The following is a 25,310-nucleotide window of genomic DNA, read 5'->3' as shown; positions in this document are numbered from 1 at the left end:
TGTTCCATGAAGTACAGTAGGTAGCCGCTTTTTTAAGAGACCGGAAGCAGGTTGGAGTCTATTATTTCCAATGGAAGAGTGGAAATAATAGAACGTGAACGTGTTTTTTTTTCATCCAATTGAAAACAAACGTGAGTCTCTGATATCATCTGTATTATGGTCATAGACTGATGGGAGGGAGTACAGGACTTTTTTTCTACTTAAAGCAATTGAAAACAAACTCACTTGAACTCTAGTCAAGACAACCCCAATAAAGTGTCCCTTAATCAAGTTGGCTAATAATAATTAACCATATCATTGATAGGAACCAGCATTTCACAAACCTTTATTGATGATATCTTATCTTTCTCTTTTATACAAAGCGTGGTGGACAAAGTACTCTAACTCGTCAGCCAACCAAAGTGATCCAGGTTCAAAGAAAATGTTTTAAAAATGTTTTTGCTCTTGTTAAGATTGGTCAATTAGTCAAATATTGGATTATTGACTCAGGAATGCGACTTCACCGACTTCTCTGTTCCACCTTTAGTATTTTCTGTTATCCCTTATGTTGGCAGTTTTTAATCTCTTTATATTATCTTTATCACTGCCAATGTATCAACAGCATTAGGAGGACCAATCATATTACATCAGCTGTGCAGACACCCTCTGTAGAGCCAGATATAAAGACAAGCAGTCTAACGTCTGTGAGATACAGACATCAACACAGAGACATCAAGAAGACCCCAATCCAAGCTCCACTGACAGAGAGACAACCTTCAGGCTGACATCATGATCCTGAATCCTCATCTCCTATGCTTGCTGGGCCTGCTGGCACTAGACACCGTGCACACTGCTGCCTCGGCCGAGGTGAGGCTACAGCGTGGATCCTGTCAAATGTCCTGGTTCAGCTTCAACGGTCGCTGCTACAAGTACGTCGCCACACATCATGCCTGGGGACAAGCAGAGCTGAACTGCGTGTGTCAAGGTGCCAACCTGGTGTCCATCCACAGCGTCGAGGAGCACAACTTTGTCAAAAGCCTGATCCAGAGCTTCAACCCATCACAGGGATGCACCTGGAACGGACTGAGTGACATTCATTTGGAGGGTGGATGGATGTGGTCCGATGGGTCCCAAGTGAGCTACACCTTGTGGGATGACGATGACGGACAGCCAGACAATCATAAGGGAAATGAACACTGTGTGGAGACAAACTGGGGAGCTAACGGTAAATGGAATGACCGGCCATGTTCTTATACTCGGCCTTCTGTTTGTGCATCTCGTACAGTGTATCCCTAATGACTGGACCGTCTCTTTCAACCCGCACTGACTACTGGGCCAGTTCCACCATAATCTGTATTTTTAGTCATTAAAGCATTTGAAAACTCTCTGATATAATCTGTATTATGGTAATAGACTGTGAATAATTCAAATAAAGTACTTTGTAGTAGATAAAAAAGATTTAGTTAGTCTACTTTTATGCACAGATATGTTATCTCTGCATGGAGGCCTCACATGTTCAGCACGGCGTCTGCTCAGTGAAAGTGTGTCATGTAATGTCTGCAGCCAGACACAAGCCACCACTCATACATACAGTAGGCCTACCAGTATTGGGGGAATTACATAAACCACACTGACAACAGTGTGGAACGTGTACTGTAGCCCCCCTGTGTGAGCGTAGAAGACGCTAAAGAGCAACGTGTGTATACAGTAGGTGTGTGTGTCCTTGTATTATTAAACTTGTGAGCCCCACAACAAGTATGCGAGAAATAGACATTGTGAGGACAATTTCCGTGGTCCTTAGGTTAGGTTCAGGGGTTTGGACTTAGAGCGTTATGCCTAATTTATACTTAGTTGCTGAGGCTTGTACAGTAGATCTGCAATTGTTTTGGCTATATCGTCCAGCTATTATCGATGCCGTTCTAAAATGTTTGTGTGTGTGTGTGTGTGTGTGTGTGTGTGTGTGTGTGTATGTGTGTGTGTGTGTGTGTGTGTGTGTGTGTGTCCATGCACCACTCAGGTTCCGTGTAACCCAAGTTAGAGAGGCAGCTTGTCCTGTCTCTAAATGATCTGCCTTATCAACTTTAATTACATAAATCCACCCACACACACACACACACACGCACACACTTTTACATATGGCCAGCCACGCTGTGAAAAAAAAAACTGGTTATGTTGAGGGCAAATAAAGACAGACCAAAAAAATCATTACTTAAAGTGTTTACTTTGAAATAACAACGGGGAAACATTTATTTTTATATCAAATGTAAAAATAAAACAATATGGTCTTTGAGTCCTTTATTTCGCTGATGGCGGTTTAAGGCCAAAGGACAAGACAAGTATGTTGACAGCAATGTAAACCACCCTCACACAGAGTGGAAGTCCAGCATAATATTATGTGTGAAGCCGTGTTCTTAGCATAACTTCAATAATTGATATGTTACTTCTGGGATTTGTAAACTGTTGTAAACAGAGAGCCTCCTCTGCATTTTAAATCGGTGGTTCTCAAACGTTTTTCATGTCAGGGACTGTATTTGTCCACTCAGTGCCGCGCTATGAGCTTGTATATCTGCTATTTTTGAATAGCCAAAGAAATCTAAAATGACACGGATGCGTTTCCGGTCTTAAAGGGGTTATATATAATATTAACATATTGCTGGGGACCCCCAGGAACGCCCTGCTCAAGGACCCCCCTGGAGGTCCCCGGCCCAGTACCCCCACTTTGAGAACCACTGTTTTAAACACTGTTGCAATGCCCCATTTTTGCGTCCCGAACGGCAGCCGAAACAAAACCCTTTCTAAAAAAAAATAATCCGGTTTCAGGTTCTCTGGCAGCGAGTCACGTGGGATCCTGTATCCCTGGATACCTGCCTTTTATGACACAAAACCCCTCCCCCACCCACCACCCCCAACCCCCACTTCTATGACCTGTCAAAGAGATATGATCCCCAACCGGCGAATATCATTTTTTTTTTTTTTTTTTTTACTGCATCCCCGTGTACCATATCAAATTAGCATACAATATAATGCCATAAAAGGTGCTTTATCATGTAGGACATGCCTGGAATCAAGAGATGGCCACGGGGGGACGATAAATAAGGCTCTTTAATAAAGAGGCGGATGGAATATTTATACCGCGCTGGTGGGGCTGCAGGAATGTGTCTTTTTATTATAAAGAAAATGCAAATGCATGGAAAAGGTGGGAGAGAGAGAGAGAGAGAGAGAAAGCCGTTTGCTTCCCCAGTGTCCGACGCATACAGTATGTCGTCGCTGTCAGGCAGAAACCTCTTACCTCCATTTTTTTTTTTACTTGGTGTTTTTTCGTAAATTAACGCCCTTCTTGATCATACTACAGCGTCACACAAAATCAAAAGTAGCAGATCCGCAAGCTCGAAACGTGGCGAGCTTGCGGATCTGCTACTTTTGATGCTTTTTTTTAATCCCGAAAAGTAACGGTTTTGGACATATGAGGTTTTCACCCGACAGAGACGATATGTATATATATTTTTTAAGGAAACATCCCGAGCTTCCAGTCCCAGGCCAATTTCAAACTGCTTTTGCCCCACGGCTGATTAGCCACCAAATAAAAAAAAAAGACACACAAAAGAAAATTGTAATAAATAAGGAAACTCGTCCCGAGAGTACGAGATTTCCCACAGATCCCTGCACACCCAGCCAGCCAAGCCCCAAAACAAAAAGAATATATCCCCTTGCAGGTCCATCTAAAACCCGCCCCTGCCAGTCCTCAATAAAAGTGATTGTATAATCCTGCTACTATTGCAGTTTTACTGCATTAAAATGGTCCCCGTGTTTTTTGGACCAATCGTGCGCTGCTCATAAAGTCTGCACAAGTGTATGTTATATAGGCCTTATCCATGGGAATAAATGCTTCATAAAGCCTGAGGCCGAGTTTTGTTTCCTCTGCAAGCGACAGAGATATGCTCAACCACTTCAAGCCATGTCAAATATAGATGGAAGGTGTGACAAAAAAAGTTGCTGAATGCACCTGAGAGCCGACACAGACAGACGGTGCTGAAAATAGACAATGGCTTGATGTCTTTTTAAACAACCAGCCCCGCTATTTGCTATCCGACGGTCGAAAGCTTTCGACCGAGCTTGCTTTCGACGCTTCCCTAAAACTTGCAACCCGACGCGACCCGTCCCAAGCTCACCATGCATCGCAAAGTGTTTTACTTGGATGTTTTTTAGATCTACTACTTTCTTTATTTTACAAAAATTACAAAAATAAATGTAAACGTGTTTTTTATGTTAATATTATCATTCATAAAAGAGAGAGAGAGAGAGAGGCAAAGAAAGAGATGTCACTGTTGAAAACCAACTCACACCTCTCTCTCTCACTTAAGTCAATGACACAGCCCTTGGGAGAAGCGGTGGGGGTTGATGACAAAGTATCGGGAGGTGGGAGGGGAGCGGGGCATCAATCAGGCTGCCATCTGGTGTCCTAGCACCGTGGGCATGTCAACAGCTGTCCTGCACACCCCCCCTCCTCCTCCTCATCCCCCTTTCCAGGTCCCAATACGGCTGTAGTCTGGGGGACAGAGGAGAAACAGGTAACCGCGGCGCAGTGCTTATGCAAGTTAGTTATTTTCCTACGAAGAGCAGGACAAAGTCGTGTCCTCTCCGGTACGAGCTCGACGGGCGCGTTGCGGCAATCTCGCCATGACACTTATAAGCCCTGTGTGCTTTGTAATGCCACGAATAGCAAACGATTGCGTTCTGAGACTATTTTTGAACATTTCTGGGGGGGAATGGCCAAAAATAGGCACGCCAGGTTTAAAGTGGTTATGTGAAAAATATACAGGTATGTAATCACACATACACTGCTTTTTTTTGTCTTCTTATCTTGACTGCTGGTGTGGATTCAAGATCTATCCATCTGTATGTGCATTAGTCTAAGTACATATTTATGTCTATGTGCTTGCGGCAGGTTAAGGCACTTTGAACAGCACCAAGATGGCTGCGTTTATAGCATGATGAGGTTGAAAAGGTTAGAACATAGTGTGTTACAGTTTTGTAAATAGCCAGTTACTGTAAGTGAGTTATCAATAGGTTTCCTCGTCAGATTTTCAATGCTCCACCCCCCTCCAATACTTTTCGACTTATGCAGAAAATAATAAGGTCTGTGGTTAGCGTTCAAAGACATATTACCCCCATAATATCTCAAGCATGAACTTTGATGCCCTTATAGGTTTTACTCATTAATTGCATGTGCCTCAAAAATGTTATGTAATAATAAGTATGTTGATTTGTGGAGATTGATGATAATAATAAGTATGTATAAAGCATTTATCAAAACAAGACTAAACTGAGGGAATAAATCAGCAACAGAATAATATATGAACAAAATACCAAAATTACCGTGTTGAACAAAAAGTGTGAATGTTATATTGCTACAATCGTTCGCTCGCAAAAGACATACAGTACATTCCTGTAACACACTACTGTGTTTGCATTCTTTGCAACTCACAATGCACTCTTTCCCCACTGCTGTATTTGCCCAGAGCAGAATCAAATCCACTGAAAAGACATGCGAGTAGCCAGCACTTCAAAGTCAGGATATCTATATCAACAAAAGACTATTGACGTCCCATGCAAAGCCAATCCATAAAATATGGGCGGCGATGCCGCTGTGCTTTATCCGAAGGGCACTGCACGATCTGCTCATAAAGAAAAAATGTCCTTTTAGCCGAGAGTGCATGGAAATGAGCTCCAAGAGAAGCGGGTGGAAATACATTTAAGACTGGAGCGTGATCGGTACTTCTAAGTTGGAAGAGTTCACTGTGCATTTGTCAAACGGCTCAGGCTAAGCCCCGGATATGAGCAGGTACTCGAACACACCACGGTTTCACAATGTGTGGTCAAGGGGACCCCCAGGTGGTTCCAGACCAGGGGGTCCCCCAGCAAAACGACTGACAGTTTAGGAAACCAAATGAACCCTTACGGGGTCTGTAACTCTGAGAGCGAACAAATGGAACCAAATGGACCCGTAAGGGTCCATTTGGTTCCATTTGTACGCCCTCACGAGTTAAAATGACAGTGGGCGATTTTACCGTGTAGATTGTGGTCCCAGAGAGAATAGGCCTCAATGGAATAAAATGGGTGGTCCGTGGGCATAAAGCATGTCAACCTAGGGGGGGTCCTTCAAATCAAAAAGGTTGAGAATCACAGGCCTACAGTATTGACCGTGAAACAGACGAGCTGGAAGCGGTGTCGTCACACCACAATATACTGTATACCCCAAGGAGAGTTTGTCCCACTTTTGAGCAGACACAAACACAGTAGAATGTAGGAGAGGGAGAAACAAGAAGAAGAAAAGGAGTGCTGGCTCCCTCTAGCGGCTAAGACTGGAACTGTACACAGTGCCCTGGTGTGATGCAGTGACAGAGAAAGACGCTCCATAGTGCCAGCCAGTGTGTGTGTGTGTGTGTGTGTGTGTGTGTGTGTGTGTGTGTGTGTGTGTGTGTGTGTGTGTGTGTGTGTGTGTGTGTGTGTGTGTGTGTGTGTGTGTGTGTGTGTGTGTGTGTGTGTGTACTGTACTTGTATTAGTATACGTATGAGGGCCAAATGTCTCCACAAGTATTAATAGTAGAATTTGAGAAACAGTAATTGTGAGGAGCATTTTTCTAGTCCTCACAAGATAATTTATGATTTTTTTTGCGGAACGGAAAAATAAAACTACCAGCATGTACGATTACACAACAGAAACGTTGAATAGTAAAATATACTGTATACTGCATATATCATACGTAATAATCCAGTTGGCTCCAGTCCCCCAGAGGAATCCATTCCAATGAAAAAAAAAAAAAAAGATTAATCCCAGAAAATCCTTCATGAACTTGGACTTTTCTCAATGAACTCCAGCAGGCACGGGAAAAAAAGTGCAACGTTAATGCCAAGGAAACAAGTGCACACATGCCTTCTTCCTTTTGTTGTTCTATCCAGCACGAGGGCATGTGTGTTTTTACCCATTCGCTCCAGGGAACGCATCTCTGCCATTTTAGATTTCTTTGGCTATTCAAAAATAGCAGATATACAAGCTCATAGCACTGCACCGAGTGCAGCGCTATGAGCTTGTAGATCTGCTATTTTTCATAAAAAAACTTTTTTTAGATTTTTACATTTGTAAAATATTGTGTTCCAGGGACCCCCAGAAGCAAAGATTTGAGTTACAAATGTTCGCTTAAAAAATATATATATATTCAAAGATTTGCACACATTTTCACGATTTTTCAAAAATAGCAGATCTACAAGCTCATAGCGCGGCACTCGGTGCCGCGCTATGAGCTTGTAGATCTGCTATTTTTGAATAGCCAAAGAAATCTTAAAATAACAGAGATGCGTTCCCGGTTTTAATGGGTTAAAAAGGAGCAATTTCCTTATCGTCTCTGTCGGGTGGAAACCTCATACGTCCAAAAAACTGTTACTTTTCAGGATTCAAATTCAAAAGCAGCAAAAGTAGCAGATCTACAAGCTCAAAACGCGCAGCGGTTTCGAGCTTGTAGATCTGCTACTTTTGATGCTTTCGTGTGACGCTGTAGTAGTATGATCAAGTAGCCGGCGTTAATTGGAGATGAGAGGTTTCTGCCATGACAGCAACGTTATTTTAGTTCAACTTAACAGCATCCGCAGATATACCAGCATTCCTGGATGAGACTAATACAGCAACTGGTTCTCGATGTCAGCTCCGGGGACCACCCAGGGACCGCCAGATGGAGCCCTTACTGGTCTGTCAACTCTGTGGTCGTGTGGTACAAATGGATTTGTACACTCCTGGAGTTAAATCGACAATGAGGATTTTACAGTGTAAGATTGGGGTCCCAGAGAGAAAAAAAAACAACAAAAAACAAACGACTATCAAATGAGGGTCCGAGGACTACTGCATGTCGTAGTTTTTCCGTCTGTCGTAAGCCGGCGTTTATGAGCCTGTAGATCCGCTGTGTTCGGCACACAACAACACCCGGCATAGGACTTATAAGGCTTAATACAGACTCCTTCCGACGTCAGATAAAAAAACATCTCCCGGGTTCGGAGAGGCCTCCCCCCCGAAACTATAGTTGTGAGAGTCATGGACATCTGGAGGTGGGCGTCGGCCTCTGAGGGAAAAAGCTCTGGGACCGCCCCTTCCCGAAAGCTCGGAATGACGTCAATTTGTAGTTCATATCACCTCCCTTTACCGAAGAAAAGTTTGGAGGGTCGGAAGGGAGTATATGGACAGCACTTAACCACTTAAACCCCAGCATTCATATTGTGGGGAAAAATAGCAGATCGACAAGCTCACAACGCGACGCGTTGCGTCGCGTTGTGAGCTTGTCGATCGGCTATTTTCAGCGAAAGCTTTCCCCACAATAACAGAAAATACACTAGTAAAGAGCCCTGAGGGACTCCGGGTTCAAGTGGTCAAAGGGATAGTTCAACCAAAACATTTCTTATTTTCTATCAATTACACACCCCATGAAGCCTTGAATTCATGGAGATTTTTTTGTTTTTGTCGCCAATAATTTGATTTCCGACGGAAAGATGCTACCGTCTCCGGTAGGAGACTCAAAGTTGACACTTTGTGTCTCCTACCGGAACCGCCGCCGGTCATCAAATGATTGGCTTAGGAATGCGACAAAAACATATCCATGAATTCAAAGTCTCCATGGGGTGACTAATCGATAGGAAAAAAAAACATTTGAGGGGTGAACTATCCCTTTAAGCATACATTGGGGCTTGCCTCCTCTCCCCAGTCCGCTTACGCTCCTCTCTCCTCAAAGAACCACTTCTGGTGCATGTTGTCCAGGAGGCAGGGCCTGAGGGCGGGGGCCGGCGTCCCGTTATCCGTCTGGTCCACCGCCTGCACACACTTACCGCTCATCACGTGGTACAAGCTGCCGTCCTGCAAGGAGAGGAGGTGTGTGTTAGTCAGTGGCGGACGGAAGTACCCAAATGTAAAAGTATCAATACTGCAATGAATGTAGAAGTGCTCTGTTACAAGTAAAAGTCCGGAATTCAAAATTTACTTGAGTAAAAGTGCAAAAGTATTGGTATCAAAATGTACTTAAAGTACCAAAAGTAAAAGTACTAAAATGCTTGAAAATAGCAAATCTACAAGCTCACAACGCGTCGCATCGCTCACCGCAACTCAGTAATCTAGGATCATAGATAAACCAATAACCTATCATCAGTATAAACATTATAATAATATAAAACATTTTAAAGAATTATGTACATTGAAACTATACACACACTTAGGATGCCAGGTCAACAATGACCTGGCATCTGTCTAAATAAAATGCTATCTAATTTACATTTTAACGTTTGCATAAGACTGCATGGTCGTCAAGGCTAGAACATTTAAAACAAAACTATTATATATCAATATTAATGAATTTGTATTGGGCGTTATCTGAGTAGATAGAAAGGTGTTTTATTATCTCCTGGAATAGAGAGAGAGAGAGAGAGAGAGAGAGAGAGAGAGAGTCTGAAAGTCTTATTAAAGAAATGTAACTTAACGTGCTGTACGGCACGTCATTCACGTGGCCGTTGCATGTGCATTTTGCACGCATGTTCGCGTCATGTACTTTCTGTACCATGAAATTATAAACCGGTTGCAGCACTCCTTAAATTATCTGGAATGTACCCTTTTAACAATACAGTTCGAGTTATTTGCATATTGAAACGGATTTGAAATGTCAAACATGTCAAGCCTCTGACGTTTTTACATATAGTTCATCATGCAACACGTGTGTTCCGCTTAAGACGCTGAATAGATTTGACTGGGTTGTTCACACTCGCTGTGCGTTGATGGCTTGTTAAAGGAGAATTTTGGACTAAAGTTTCCTTACCTTTTCTATGACGTTATGATATCTTAGGATGAATGGTACAGTAGCAAAATTTCATTACTCCACCCCTGAGCCGCCACAGCTTAAAAGGTGTGCGGATAGGCCTTAGGTTAGATATATTTTATTTGGTGAGATCTGACGTTCATAGTGACAGAACACTATGAAACCAAAAAAAAAAAGAAAAAAACAGAAGTCTCGCTAGACGAGATTGAAATCTCGAGATTTCAATCTCGTCTAGCGAGACTTCTGTTTTTTTCTGTGAAGTTATGATTTTTTTCTACTGTACCATTCATCCTAAGATTTCATAACGTCATAGAAAAGGTAAGAAAACGTTAGTCCAAAATTCTCCTTTAACGACCGTCATTGATTCTAAATAGACAAGGTGTTACTTGATTTGAATTCTTTGTATCCTTTGAAATAGAGAGGGGTCATTGACCACTGTTCTGCTGTACTAAAAGGGTATATAAAAAACAGACTATTTTATCAATTCAAAATTGCATGACACTTGGATTCAAAGTAAAACTAGAAAAAGTGCTCCTCGGAGCACAGGTCTCCGCCAGGTCAGGTAGGTTATTGTGGCCTCCTGGTGGCGCTATAATATGCCAATGTGAAAAGGGTGCCATTTCTTCTTAGGCCTTGCACGGCAATCGGACACTGCATTCATGATTTGAGGCATTTTGTTCAAAAAAATGTGTTTTGCTAAATTAGACCTGCTGGTGGCGCTATAACAGGCAAATATTAAAAGGGTAGCATTTGTTCCTCAACATAGTGTGAATGTGCGTGCAAAGTCTGACCACAATCGGACGCTGCGTTCATGATTTGCGGCATTTTGTTGAAAACGGGCCACACCTGCAAACTTAAGATGTGAATTTTAGCCAATCGGGATGGAATATGAAAAATTAAACAGATCCGCCTTGATCACATGACTATAGAGATCATGTGTACTGATTTGCGTGAAATTTGGATAAAATCGGAAGAAGTAATGTAAAGAAATATGTTTTACATAAGTCTGCCTCCTGGTGGCGCTATAAAAGGCACATGTGAAAAATGCAGGTCAAAGGTTTTTCCTTGACCTCTAGGGAGTGCACATACAAAGTTTTACACAGATCGGTGCAGTTATAGGTGAAAACACAAAGCAGCCTGTTGTAGCGCCACCATGAGGCTGATTTCAAAATTCTCAAGTGGCAGTTCTTCCTCGGCCTAGTGAGAATGTGCGTGCAAAATTTCACGGAAATTGCATGCTGTGTTCATGATTTGAGGAATTTTGTTCAAAACGGAGCAGTCCTGCAAACTTTGGAAGCCATTTTTAGCCAATCCAGATGGAATATGAGAAATCTGAAAAAGTTGTTTGGTTTAATGACTATAGAGATACTGTGTACCGATTTGTGTGACGTTTGGACACATTTTGTAGGAGTACTGTCATAAAATGTGTTTTAGCAAAAGCGGCCTCCTGGTGGCGCTATAACAAGCCCATGTGAAAATTTTGGGGCAGAGGGTCTGAATTGGCATCCAGGGAGTGTGTGCAGTTTGGCTGCGATCAAGCCAACGGTGGCAGAGATTAGCTGTCCACAGACGGACGGACAGACAGACAGACGGACGGACGGACGGACGGAGGGTAAAACATACTCTCTCGCCATGCCTTCGGCCTGGCGGAGACAATTAGCTGACCCTCCCTTGGACCAAAATTAAAAAGGCATGACCCTCCTCTATTTTCCTCCAGGGAACCCCTTCTGCAAATTTCAACTGGTCCCTTAGTCAACTAAAACTAGACAAAAAGTAAAACATTTCAGGTGACTAAAATATTACTAAAACTAAACAGAAGTTTATTCAAAGACTATGACTAAATCTAAATTTGCTGTCAAAAGCAACACTAGAGTGTGTGTGTGTGTGTGTGTGTGTGTGTGTGTGTGTGTGTGTGTGTGTGTGTGTGTGTGTGTGTGTGTGTGTGTGTGTGTGTGTGTGTGTGTGTGTATGATTATTTAGGTGCAGTGATACGCTAACAAGAATTAATACCTTACATAATAGCCAAAGTTGTATTACAGTACTTTCCATAAAAAACGCATGGCAATAAATACTGTATATCATAGTATATTGTTGCTGTCGGACAAGAACCTCGCCGGCCGGTCCTCCCTTATGCCAATTTTAATATAGGATACAAAGCATGTGTATTTATATGTAAAGCATATACGGTGCTTTACAATGTGCTTTACATTCACTCATCCATTCACACACGCCAATGGTGGAGGCAACTATGCAATGCACCCAACTGCTCCTCAGGGGCAGGTTAGTGTCTTGCTCAAGGACACTTCCGACACCCGGGATTCCCGGCTTCAAGGGGAAGCAGGGAATCAAACCGGGAACCTTCCTAAGCTCCCGCTCTACCTCCTGAGCCACTGCCGCCCCCCGAGTTGAACAGTACTGTATATAAACTCAGCTGGCTCTTGCCAATGGGTCATTCATCAAACTGAATACTCCAAAAGGTCACGTGTGATCTCCACTGCCCTTCACATATAAAAGAGTAATTATGGGTCTGTGAAATGTTAACCCATTAAGACCGGGAAAGCAATCTGTGTCATTTTAAGATTTATTTGGCTATTCAAAAATAGCAGATCTAAAAGCTCAAGCTCATGAGCTTTCAAAAATTGTCAAAACATTTTGAGATGGGGCGTCCGCGGCCTAATACATATAATTCTGGGGGTACTTCCTTGACATGGAAAAGTTGGAGCACCACTGATATAGCAACATTATAACATGATATAAAAACATTTTTTAGATATCTCAAAATATTTTGTTCCAGGGACCCCCCTAGAAGCAAAGATTTGAGTTACAAATGTTCGCTTTAAAAAGATATATGTATTCAAAGATTTGCACACATTTTCACGATTTAAAAACATAATAGCAGATCTACAAGCTCATAGTGCAGCACTCGGTGCCGCGCTATGAGCTTGTAGATCTGCTATTTTTTTAACAGTCACAGAAATCTAAAATGACAGATCCGTTCCCGGATTGAATGGGTTAAGATGAATAGCATCACAGCTGCCTCTGGCCTTTTGCTCACCACGTGTGGATCTAATGGTTTTAAGAAGAGAAATACTCTCAAGAGGTGACCTTTCATCAAACATAAACTAATCGAAAGCACGAGACTGAACCTCAAGTTTCCATGATTTTTTTTATAATAGGCAAAATTAATTCATGCCATAGTCACGCCGTGTTGGGTTGGATTCATTTTACTATGTATTTTCAGACAGTTCACCTCTCTTAAACCCTCAATCCTGAGGAAACTTGTACTTGAATAGGGATGCTAGGGTTCAAGTGGTTAATGTAAAAAATAAATCCTATCACGCAAAGATTTGGCGGCCTCCCCCCGTAGTATCTCTGAGGAGACACCTGGATTATGTCTTGCAAAAAATGTGAAAACAGCCAATCTATATCTGCTATTTTTTAATAGCCAAAGTATAACATGACACAGATGCTTTCCCGAATTAAAAAACACTTTCAACCTGTCAATATAGGCAAATCTTTTCATTCAAAAACAGTGGAAACTAGCAGATCACATTGCAGCGCATTGTGAGCTTGCAGATCAGCTATTTCATCAGCCGAGTATAAAAACAGGGGCATCCTGCTACCATTTACCGCATATTTAGATAGCATGTGTGCTCATCATCAACTCGAGTTGTTTGTTCCCAGTTGTTTTTTGTTTAGTTTGAGAGATGAGTTTGGCAGGCGTACCCGTTTACCGTGAGACCTGAGCACCTGCTCGGAGTGTCAGGTGTGCAGTAAATAACGCGAGCGGGGGAAGTTGTTGGGGGGTAATTGGAGGAGAGGAAACCTGGTATTTTTTGGCGTCCCAGGGGGCCGGACCTCGCTGCCTCCTACCGGCTTCTCGTGTTAGAAAAAAACATCGCTCAACGGCATGTTGAAAGGCAAGTGGATCTGCCTTTCAATCAGCACGCCGATTCATTCTCCTCGTTCCGTTTGTCCACCAGCAGGGATTGGTATTTAACCCCTTTAGACCGGGAAAGCATCTTTGTGTCATTTTTTGATTTCATTTGGCTATTCCAAAAAAAATAGTTCGTAGATCTGCTCTTTTTTGAAAATTTGTGAAAATTTGTGCAAATCTTTGAATATATATATATTTTTTTAAAGCGAACATTTTTAACTCCAATATTTGCTTCTGGGGGTCCCTTGAACAAAATACTTTGCGATGGGGGTCTGCGGCCAAAATACATATAATTTTGACATGAAAAAGTGGGAGCTCCACTGATATAGCAGCATATATTCAAAGATTTGCACCCATTTTTCACGATGATTCCAAAACATTGTAGATCTACAAGCTCATTGTGAGCTTGTGAGCTATGTGCTGGTATATCTTCTATTTTTGAATAGCCAGAGAAATCGTAAAATGACACCGTTGCGTTCCCGGTGTTAATGGATTAAGATAGATGGTCAAGGAGACAGACAGTGCCCTCAATACCCTCATACCTGACTAACTACTTCTCCAAAGTGAGTGACGCCCACAACCACCACTAGAGGGCAGAGCGACCACGATCTGGTACCGCCCACATTTAGAACAAACTCCTTCTACTACTTTGCCACCAAAATGTGAAATGCCCTGACACCATCCACTAAAGGATGTGTAACGCTGGTTTCTTTCAAAACTGGTTGATGACATGCGTTATTGTGTAAATATGTTATGCCATGTTGATTAATTGAATACATACTGTAGGACCACAATGGAAACAAGTCCCCAGGACTTTGTTGTGTTGTGCTTTTAGCCTTAATGTCTGACTGTACCACGTGCCGTTGTGTCCCTCTCTGACTACATCCGTCTACAGACGTCTGTCTGTCTGTCTGTGTCTTTCTTTGGACACGACAACTCCTTACGGCAGATATATACTGTACTAAGTTGCACACCAATGTCGCATGCTGAAAATAGCCGATCTACAAGCTCACAGGACGTCGCACTGCAACGCGCTGTGAACTTGCAGGTGAGCTATTTTCAGTCTTAGTCACACACACAGTCACACACACACACACACACACACACACACACGTACCTTTCGTAGGATGAACTTGTGGTCCTGTGGGAGGGGCTGTCCTGGTCGCCTGCACAGCGCCACAGTCAGGTAGTTGGAGATGTTGTCTCCCAGAATGCACCCTGCCGGCTCCCGCGTGTTGTAGCGGATCTCTCCGTCGGAGGAGTACTCAAAGAACTGCAGGAGGAAACACGCGGTCAGGGAGGGTGTATATACTGTACCATACATAGACCAGGGGTCTGCAACCTTTTTGACATGAAGTGCCATGTTTTTATTTTCTTGATATTCAGCGTGCCATATCAACATTAAGTTGAATTATGTCACCACATCAAAATTAAATATTTCCGACAGATTCCAATTGTCCATAAATACTATTACTACTTTTTTTCTTATTCTTCGGACATATTTTCTTTGACATCAGGACATTGTAATGATCATTACACTTCAATAATTTGATGACCGGCAGCGGTTCCGGTAGGAGACACAAAAAGTCTCCTTTGTTGTGTCTCCTACCGGAACCGCTGCCTACCGGTCCGCTGGTCATCAAATTATTGGCTTAGGAATGCGACAAAAACTAAGAAATCTCCATGAATTCAAGTCTCCATGGGGTGACTAATCCATAGGAAAAAAAAGTATTTTCTGGGGGGTGAACTAGCCCTTTAATGCAAATGCTTCCTTACAGTAATAACGTTTTTGTAAAGTCCGGGCAAAACCTTGTTTAGTTGAATCGAGTTCTGCAGCCCGCAGGACGACAGTGAGAGAGAGAGCTGGGATGACATACTGTACATCAAAGAGCGTCAGACCGGATTCGAACCCTGGCCAGTTGCGTGATTACAGTGTGACAAACTATAGCCTTATTTATTTGGTACAGTATGTGCTCTAACTAGGAGAGCTATGTGTGTGTGTGTGTGTGTGTGTGTGTGTGTGTGTGTGTGTGTGTGTGTGTGTGTGTGTGTGTGTGTGTGTGTGTGTAACTGGTTCTGACCCATGCCATGGCAGGCATACAGGGGAGAGAGTGGTGTGTGTGTGCGTGCATGTGCGTGCGCGCGTGCTTGTGTACGTACCTGGTTCTGGCCCATGCCGTGGCAGGCGTACAGGATGACTCTGTGACCCGTCACCACATGCTCGTCTGGAGGGTTGTAGTCGAAGCAGTAGTTCGCTTTGCCTCGACTCTTCAGCTGCAAACAAAACAACAAGTTCACAATCTCTATAGGCAGGGGTCTTCAAAAGGGGGTCCTCAGGGTTACTAGAGGTATCACACAAATCTTTGTGTGATAGGAACTTTTTATACATTTTTTTCATTAACCATTTGAACCCTAGCATCCCTTATTCTTAGGAACATTAGCCCGGAAATAGCAGATCTACAAGCTCACAACGCCTCGCACTGCGAGGCGTTGTGAGCTTGTAGATCGGCTATTTTCGGCCAAAGAGGTTTGGTGTAGAGGGGGAAAAGGAGCAAACCAAGTACAGTATTGAGGGTTTGAAGTGGTTTAAATGTCCGAAATAAACTAAAAACATTAATTTACACAACACTGATGATAGTCAATGAGTCAAGAGTAAAAAAAAAAGCTATCAAAATATGCGATCTAGCGCAAGGCCTATTGGCGCGCGTTTTTAGCTGTGGCGGACCTGGGATGGAGTTATAACATTTTTCTACTGTACCATTCATCCTAGGATATCATAACAGCATAGAAAAGGTAAGAAAACCGTGGTCCAAAATTCCCCTTTAAGGCATATTTGGCTCATTAGCCAGGGACCCTTCTAAGTGTGTGGCGAGTGGCCAGGGACTGATGCGTCTTCAGCGCGGCGGCTCTCCTCACCATTCCAAACATCCCCGGGCGGTCCTGTGGAACGTGGATGTCTGGGTAGATGTTCTCCAGGTACCACCGGAAGTCCTTGCAGCCCAGGCGCTCCCTCAGCCTCCTGCGCTCCGTCACGTCGCCGTAGGCCTCCTGGAAAACAAAGACCGGCAAACAGTGTTGATTCTGACAGCAAATTTTGATGTAGTTTTACTCATTGGTCTTTTGAATAAAATTCCATTTAGTTTTAGTCATATTTTAGTCATCTGAAATGTTTTAGTTTTAGTCTAGTTTTAGTCGACTAAAATATCATAAGATGTTAGTCGACTAAATCTACAGTTGATTTAGTTGACTAAAATGTATTTTGGCGGTGCCTCGATGGCGTCGCAATGGCTGATTTTACACTTGGTTGCATGCTGAAAATAGCCGATCTACAAGCTCACAACGCGTCGCAGCGCGACGCGTTGTGAGCTTGTAGATCTGCTATTTTCAGAGCACAACACCCGAGCGCAACCAAACATAAAATGACTCGTCTTTTAGTTCCACTGGATCTCTTCTCCACTACTAGTCCCTCACTAACATTTTAGTCTAGTTTTTATTTGTTGACGAAATTGTCAGTATATTTAGTCTCATCATAGCTTAGTTTTTATTTAGTTTTCGTCAGTGAAAAAAGGTAGTGGATGAAACATTTTCGTCATAGTTTTAGTTGACAAAATCAACACTGGCGAAAGATTCAGTTATATCGTGTTTATTACCTACTGCTATTTCACTGCCGGGGCATGTATGAGGGCTGTCACGATGACGACATTTAAGTTGACGATTAATCATCACACAAAGTATTGCGATTTAACGATTTAATTGTGTTTTTAGCATTGAATGTTGGAACATTATGAATACAAATGTAATTTCTGTTTGCCTTTCAGGCTCCATAATCAAAAAAATGCACAGGGCAGATACAGTAGGTGGCCAGTTTCACTCTCAAAACCTTTGCATCATGCATGTCACACAAACAGAATGCGATGCGTTTTGTTGATATAACACGTTTGTTCATATAGAGTCCTATCCACAAATCTACCATTTAAAACTTCCACAATCCACCAAAATCAAAACCATTGGTGTTGTGTGCTGGATTGGAACCAACATCATCTCGGGTCACGCACTCCATGCAGGAGGTGTGGAAGGAACATGGCCAAAGTCACTGGCCACCTACTGTATGACAAATATCAAATATCTGTAACGTACAAAGACATTACTGACATATTTAATAATGTTACACTTTCAAATCAATGTCTTTTTTTTTTTTTACATAAATAACTGATCTACAAGCTTACGGGTCAGCTTGTAGATCTGCTTTTTCTGCTTTTTTTATATTTGAAAATAGTTTGAAAATCTTTCAACATGGAAAACGATTATGACAATAAGAAAATAATTGCAATTTCCTTAAAATATTGCGATTAGACGAGTATGTAATAATTGTGACAGGCCTAGCCGGGCACACAGTACTATTAAACCTGATTAATACTTTTGTCATACAATCGTGTCGCGCACCGAAAATAGCCCGATCTGCATGCTCACAACAACACGTCACAAGGTGCCGCGTTCTGCACTTGTAGATCAGCTATTTCATTTGAGACACATTTTGGACCTCTGCTGTTGAACCGTTTCAGTTGTGTTACAGCAGCATGCCTGCACAATCTGCGTACAACAGCGCCATCTAGAGTCCCTCCACAAGACTAACAATCACATGGCATTGTGAAGAACTAACCCGTGCAAAGCCAGCCTTTTATATGAGTGTTTGCTCAGCTGTAAACCCCCCCTCCCCCCCCGACATGCAAACACACTCCACCTCAGCAGACCTTTATTACATCCTGCTCACTATCTACCTGAGAGAGACCACAATGTGGATTCGGTTTCGTGTGTGTGTGTGTGTGTGTGTGTGTGTGTGTGTGTGTGTGTGTGTAATAATCTCAATGTCTGTCATCTGCATGACTATGAATGGACTAACTATATTGTGTGTATAATGAATGCACACGCACGCACGCGCACGCACGCACGCACGCACGCACGCACACACACACACACACACACACACACACACACACACACACACACACACACACACACACACACACACACACACACACACACACACACACACACACACACACACACACACACACCTTGTGAGGACATCAACATTATAGGATGGTGATTTTCTGTCCCACCCCTGTAGACACTCTCTGCATTAGGTCGTGAATCAGGCTTTTCTCCTCGGAGATGAGTCAAGACTTGAAACGAGGCTACCTTAACCCTAAAACCCCAATCTACAAGCTGGTCTACAAGCTCACAATGCGTCACATTTTGGTGTGCGACAACGGAGAATAATTCAAAGCGTCAAACCCAACCTAACCTCTAAATGCCAAATCCCAACCCTAACCCCAAACCTTTCAGAATCTTTTTTGTAATTTGGTAAACAGTCTTTTTTTATAATTTTTGACTGTAACCATAAAACAACCATTTCCCCAACAACCATATTTCAACCAGGAAAATGGTCCTCCTTACAATGGTCTATTTCTCACGTTCTACCTTACACGCGGGGCCCTTTTGCCCTCACAAGTACAGTAATACAAGTGTGTGCGTAACATCTGTTGCACAGCGTTCTGTGTGTCAGAGGACAGCTTTAACAGCGGCGCTGCAGTCAGTGTGTGATAGATGAGCGGAGCGCGCCTCCCTCCACCACATCGCCCCTAATTGGTCCTTCATCAGCCCAGCTTGGAGGAGAAGGAATCTGATGGGACGTGGGGGACGGACGTCACGAGAGAGAAGGACGGGGTTAGCCTGATTATCAGACTGAAGCTGAGGGGCAGTCCACTCAGAGAGTGGGCGGGGTCTATGGTCTGGAACCAGGCTAGGACGGGGTGGGTGGGTCAGGAAGAAACTGTGGTGGCCTACAGGGGGGGCCGTGGGAGGCCGATGGTGGGTGGCAATGGCGGAGAAATAAGGGGCAGTGTGTCCACAGAGAACGCCTTTTGAGCTGAGGAGCGCTGTGGATGTCATATCCATAGAGCACTGACGTCTGACATAATGTACGCAGCCTATGGGTCACTTTTTTTCCTCCCCCATTCTGAATTCCTATAAACTCTGTTCCAAAAATAAATAAATGAGCTCGACTCCAGTGTTGATTTCGTCGAATATAACAAAAAAATGATCGTTGACTACCTTTTTTCACTGACAAAACTAAATAAATACTAAGCTATGATGACTAAAACTATGACTAAATATATTGACAATTTCGTCAACAAATAAAAACTAGACTAAAATGTTAAGGACTAGAGGAGAAGAGATCCAGTAGCACTAAGACAAGTTATTTTAGGTTTGGTTGCGCTCGGGTGTGGCGCTCTGAAAATAGCCGATCTACAAGCTCACAACGCGTCGCGCTGCGACGCGTTGTGAGCTTGTAGATCTGCTATTTTCAGCATGCAACCAAGTGTGAAATCAGCCGTTACAACGCCATCAAGGCAGCGCCAAAATATATTTTATTCGACTAAATCAACTGTAGATTTAGTCGACTATAATCATGATATTTAGTCCACTAAATCTAGACCGAAACTAAAACATTTCAGGCGACTAAAATACAACTAAAACGCTCGTGGCGTGGCACCGAGTGCCGCGCTATGAGCTTGTAGATCTGCTATTTCTGAAAAATCGTGAAAATGTGTGCAAATCTTTAAATCTTTCTTTTTTTAAGGCAAATCTTTGCTTCTAGGGTGTCCCTGGCAGAGCATATTTTCAGGTGGGGGTCCGCACCAGCTAAATACATATCAATTCAGGTGGGTCCTTGGCATGAAAAGGTTTGAGAAGCACTGCTCTACATTGACTAAATGTTGGGATACGGACACCGTAAGAAGTGGCTTGACAGAAAGCCAAACCTCCCCGGAGGATACCAGAGCATCCGGATGGAGAGAAACCCTATCATTGAAAGCCGATATCTTATGCAGGGTCATTGTATGTTTTCACAGCGCTGCGGTTTGGTTGTTTTGCACACTGGGAAAGGGAGCCCGCTGCGTTCGCTGCGTTCCCCCGATTTCGTGAAACGTCCGAGAGAGGCTCACAGCGTAGAGTAATTCGATGACACGCATCTATCCGGGAGGAGGGAGACATACAAATGCAAAAAGCCTTCGCTTGGTGAATATCTGAGATAGTGTGTGTGTGTGTGTGTGTGTGTGTGTGTGTGTGTGTGTGTGTGTGTGTGTGTGTGTGTGTGTGTGTGTGTGTGTGTGTGTGTGTGTGTGTGTGTGTGTGTGTGTGTGTGTGTGTGTGTGTGTGTGTGTGTGTGTGTGTGTGTGACTATACTTTTGAAGATCAAATGTACCCTCAAGTATAGTAGAATTTGAGCAGTATAGGGACATCTGTTGCACAGAGTTCTGTGTTTTAGAGCAGGGGTCCTCAACCAGTGGTCCAGGGACCACCAGTGGTCCTTAAGGGTGTTCCAGATGGTCCCAAGCTAAATGATGGAAGAGTTGGTAACCAAATGGACCCTTATTAGATCTTTAACTCTTACAATTAGGCTTACAATTAGGACACGTTTATGGTCAGGGTTAGTGTTAGGATTAGGCCGTTAGACGTTTAGGGGTTTAGGTTTATAATAATACTACATCAGACTTATAGAGCGCTTTTCTTAGTACCCAAAGTCGCTTTACAAAACAGCTTAAATTAAACAATTTTATTTAGGAGCAAAAAAAATAAGTTAAAGGGCTAAAAACATTAAGCTAAGACTAAGGAGGAGAAAGGTAGTTGGTTTGAGTTAGGTGGGTAAGGCAAGTCTTAAACCCTAAGGTTTAGTGGTTAGGGTTGGAGTTATGCCCGATGTATACTTAGTTGTGCATCCGTGTTGTGCGCCGACAATAGCAGATCTACAAGCTCACAACATGTCCCAGCACAACGCGCTGTGAGCTTGCAGATCTGCTAATTTTGGCTTTAGGGTTGTGGTAAAAATGGCAAAATAATTATAAAAATTACATTCATAAAATCTCCATCCTTAAATGTTGATGTCCTCAAATATAGCGCTTGCGCGCATGCATGTGTGTGTGTGTGTGTGTGTGTGTGTGTGTGTGTGTGTGTGTGTGTGTGTGTGTGTGTGTGTGTGTGTGTGTGTGTGTGTGTGTGTGTGTGTGTGTGTGTCTCTCTGTGTGTGGCCCGTGACAGTGTAGTTAAGAGGGAGAGGCCATCTAAACACGGATCAGGTGGCACTCAGCTCATCTCCCTGAGAGGAGGTGTCCATGCCAATGCGGCCGTGCCAGGGCAAACCCAATCTGCCACGGCAAACACAAACTAAACACACACACACACACACACACACACACACACACACACACACACACACACACACACACACACACACACACACACACACACACACACACACACACACACACACACACACACACACACACAACACACACACACACACACACACACACACACACAGTTTGTGAGGACCTGACATTGATTTCCATTGTCTGCATTCGTTTTTCAACCTTTAATCAGAACCAACATAGCTTGAAACACACTCCGACCTTCATTCTAACCCGAGGCCTACACCTTCATCTCTTTAAGCACTTATTGTATACTATAGTACGACGGTTCCACGCGAACATAAGACGCTCTATGAGCTTCACAGGGATGTTTGTGAGATCTGCTCATTTAGCTATTCTGCCAGTAGTTAATCATGCAAAGGCTTCATTAGCGAGCCGACTAGCAAGATTGTCCTCATTCTATAACAAAAGGTAAGTACAGTATATCATTGGTTCTCAAAGTGTGGTCCGGGGACCCCCAGGGGTCCTTGGGGGGATACCAGGGAGTCCCCAGCAAAATGTGTTAATATAGCATTACAATAACTGTATCCACTTTAACCTTTTATACTTTGGCTATTCAAAAATAGCAGATCTACAAGCTCATAGCGGTGCACTCGGTGCCACACTATGAGCTTGTATATCTTCTATTTGTTGTAAATCGTGAACATTTGTGCAAACCTTTGAATATATATATATTTTTAAAGTGAACATTTGTAACTCAAATCTTTGCTTCTGGGGGTCCCTGGAATTCAATATTTTGAGATGGGGGTTCGCGGCCAAATACATATCATTTTGGGGGTCTTTGGCACGAAAAATTTAGAGAACCACTGCAGTATATAACCGCACGCACGCACGCACGCACGCACGCACGCACGCACGCACGCACGCACGCACGCACACACACACACACACACACACACACACACACACACACACACACACACACACACACACACACACACACACACACACACACACACACACACACACACACACACAGAGGGTTGGTATGGGGTGCTGCCAGCGAGGTGCTCTCAGCGCCTGGAGGACGGGCGGAGGATGACACCCGTTGGCACGGGGTCTAAAGGTGAGGCGGTAATCACACACCACACCACACTAAGCCTCCTGACGCTCCCATGTCACCCTGCATGGCACCCGTCTGTCTGTCTGTCTGTCTGTCTGTCTGTCTGTCCAGTGCTCATGTGTCTGTCCCACATGTCCTCTGGCACACACTGTGTGTGTGTGTGTGTGTGTGTGTGTGTGTGTGTGTGTGTGTGTGTGTGTGTGTGTGTGTGTGTGTGTGTGTGTGTGTGTGTGTGTGTGTGTGTGTGTGTGTGTGTGTGTGTGTGTTTGTAGCACTACACTTGCGAGGACCAAGTGTAGTAGAATTTGAAGAAATATACATTGTGAGGACCGTTTTCCTGGTCCTCACAAGACAAATGGTTGTTCTATAGTTAAAAAAAAAACATTTTTTAGAGATAAGTTTACAATTAGAAAAACATTCAGGTCAGGATTAGACATTTAGCGGTTAGGTTTAGGGATTGGAATTAGTGTTAAACATGATTTATACTTAGTTGCACGCCAGTGTCATGCACCGAAAAATAGCTGATCTATAAGCTCGTAGGCTTGTAGATCTGCTGTTTTTCGGCTTTAGGCTTACAGTTAAAAATGGCAATATGTTTTTTAAATGGCATTCATAACATGGCTTTCCTAAAGTGTTGATGTCCTCACAAGTAATACAAACATGTGTGTGTGTGTGTGTGTGTGTGTGTGTGTGTGTGTGTGTGTGTGTGTGTGTGTGTGTGTGTGTGTGTGTGTGTGTGTGTGTGTGTGTGTGTGTGTGTGTGTGTGTGTGTGTGTCGTTTCATGGTTGAAAAAATACTTTTAGAGCAGTGGTGGAAAAAGTACACAGATATTTTTTAAGTAAAAGTAGTAATACCACAATATAAAAAGACTCTGTTACAAGTAAAAGGCCTGTGTTCAAAATGTTACTTGAGTAAAAGTACAAAAGTATTGGCTTCAGAATAATACTTAAAAAGGTTAATTAAAGTACTAAAATGCTTGAAAAAAAATATGTTCAAATAGCCTATGTATAAAATAGGGCTAAAGTGGTTAATGTATGTTTTATATGTAATATATTTATATCTGCAAAGTAAGTAACTAAAGTAACTAGTAACTAAAGGCATTCATGAAACCTGTCCTAAAATGTGTCCTCACAAGCATAGTAATGCAAACCTGTGTGTGTGTGTGTGTGTGTGTGTGTGTGTGTGTGTGTGTGTGTGTGTGTGTGTGTGTGTGTGTGTGTGTGTGTGTGTGTGTGTGTGTGTGTGTGTGTGTGTGTGTGTGTGTGTCTGTGTGAGCGTGTGTGTGTGTGTGTGCATGTGTGCGCACGCACGTGCGTTGTTGCTTTACACAGACAACGTGTGTGTGGTGAAAGAATGTAATCAAGCCACTTGGAGACATGATATGGTTGAGTAAAGAGGTAATTCACCATAGCAGCACAGCAGCCGAACAAAAGAAAGCCACTAGGTATATATACTGTAGTCTAAAAGGTATTGTATTGGCGCACTCAACTCACAAGAAGACTTTGAATTAATGATGGCTCGCCGATTCTAAAACGTGTGATAACCCATTCAACCCGGGAACGCATCCGTGTGTCATTTTAGATTTCGATGGCTATTCAAAAATAGCAGATCTACAAGCTCATAGCGCGGCACCGAGTGCCGCACTATGAGCTTGTAGATCTGCTATTTTTGAAAAAGGAAATCGTGAAAATTTGTCGCAAATCTTTGAATATAGGCCTGTAGGTTTTTTGAAGCGAACATTCTTTACTCAAATCTTTGTTTGTGGTTCTCAAACTTTTTTATGTCAAGGACCCCCAAAATTATATGTATTTGTCCCCCCCCCCCAAAAAAAAGATATGTATTTGACCGTGGACCCCCCCCATCTTAAAATATTTTGTTCCAGGGGACCCCCCCAGAAGCAAAGATTTGAGTTACAATGTCTAGATCTACAAGCTCACATTATGGCCATATATATATATATATTCAAAGATTTGCCCAAATTTTCATGATTTAAAAAAAAATGCTCATAAAACATTGTTCATAAAAAGCACGGCACCGTATTTGTCCCCCCCCCCCCCCCCCCCCAACAAAAAAAAAAAATTATATGCATTTGACCGTGGACCCCCATCTTAAAATATTTTGTTCCAGGGACCCCCCCCCCCCCCAGAAGTAAAGATTTGAGTTAAAATGTCTAAATCTATCTCAAAAGATTTGCAAAAATGTTGCAGATCTACAA

At 43.0% G+C, this 25,310-nt stretch overlaps 2 protein-coding genes across 2 annotated transcripts in view; one reads left to right on the top strand and one right to left on the bottom strand.

Annotated features, from left to right (window-relative positions):
* Nucleotides 1-768: 768 nt before the first annotated feature.
* LOC311061801 (lactose-binding lectin l-2-like) lies at nt 769-1,306 on the top strand (the record flags this gene model as incomplete). The annotated part of the gene is made up of 2 exons (XM_084080498.1): nt 769-1,113; nt 1,265-1,306. 2 exons carry the CDS (start codon nt 769-771, stop codon nt 1,304-1,306), a joined length of 387 nt encoding a protein of 128 aa, XP_083936624.1.
* A 7,015-nt stretch (nt 1,307-8,321) lies between these two features.
* The window catches only part of galnt12 (UDP-N-acetyl-alpha-D-galactosamine:polypeptide N-acetylgalactosaminyltransferase 12), a 47,256-nt gene continuing 30,267 nt past the window's right edge, over nt 8,322-25,310 (bottom strand). Inside the window, exons 8-11 of the mRNA XM_084080934.1 lie at nt 16,678-16,809; nt 15,922-16,035; nt 14,879-15,034; nt 8,322-8,875 (exon numbers count right to left, since the gene is read on the bottom strand). Coding sequence (XP_083937060.1) covers nt 8,732-8,875; nt 14,879-15,034; nt 15,922-16,035; nt 16,678-16,809 — 546 coding nt within the window. The 3' untranslated portion in view covers nt 8,322-8,731. The remainder of the gene's footprint in view (nt 8,876-14,878; nt 15,035-15,921; nt 16,036-16,677; nt 16,810-25,310) is intronic.

The sequence above is a fragment of the Gymnoscopelus microlampas genome (genome assembly GCF_963454915.1).
Source record: "Gymnoscopelus microlampas genome assembly, chromosome: 15".
NCBI classification, from domain to species: Eukaryota; Metazoa; Chordata; class Actinopteri; order Myctophiformes; family Myctophidae; genus Gymnoscopelus; species Gymnoscopelus microlampas.
Note: the sequence above shows the minus strand (reverse complement) of the source record. Positions and strands in the feature narration are given on the sequence as shown.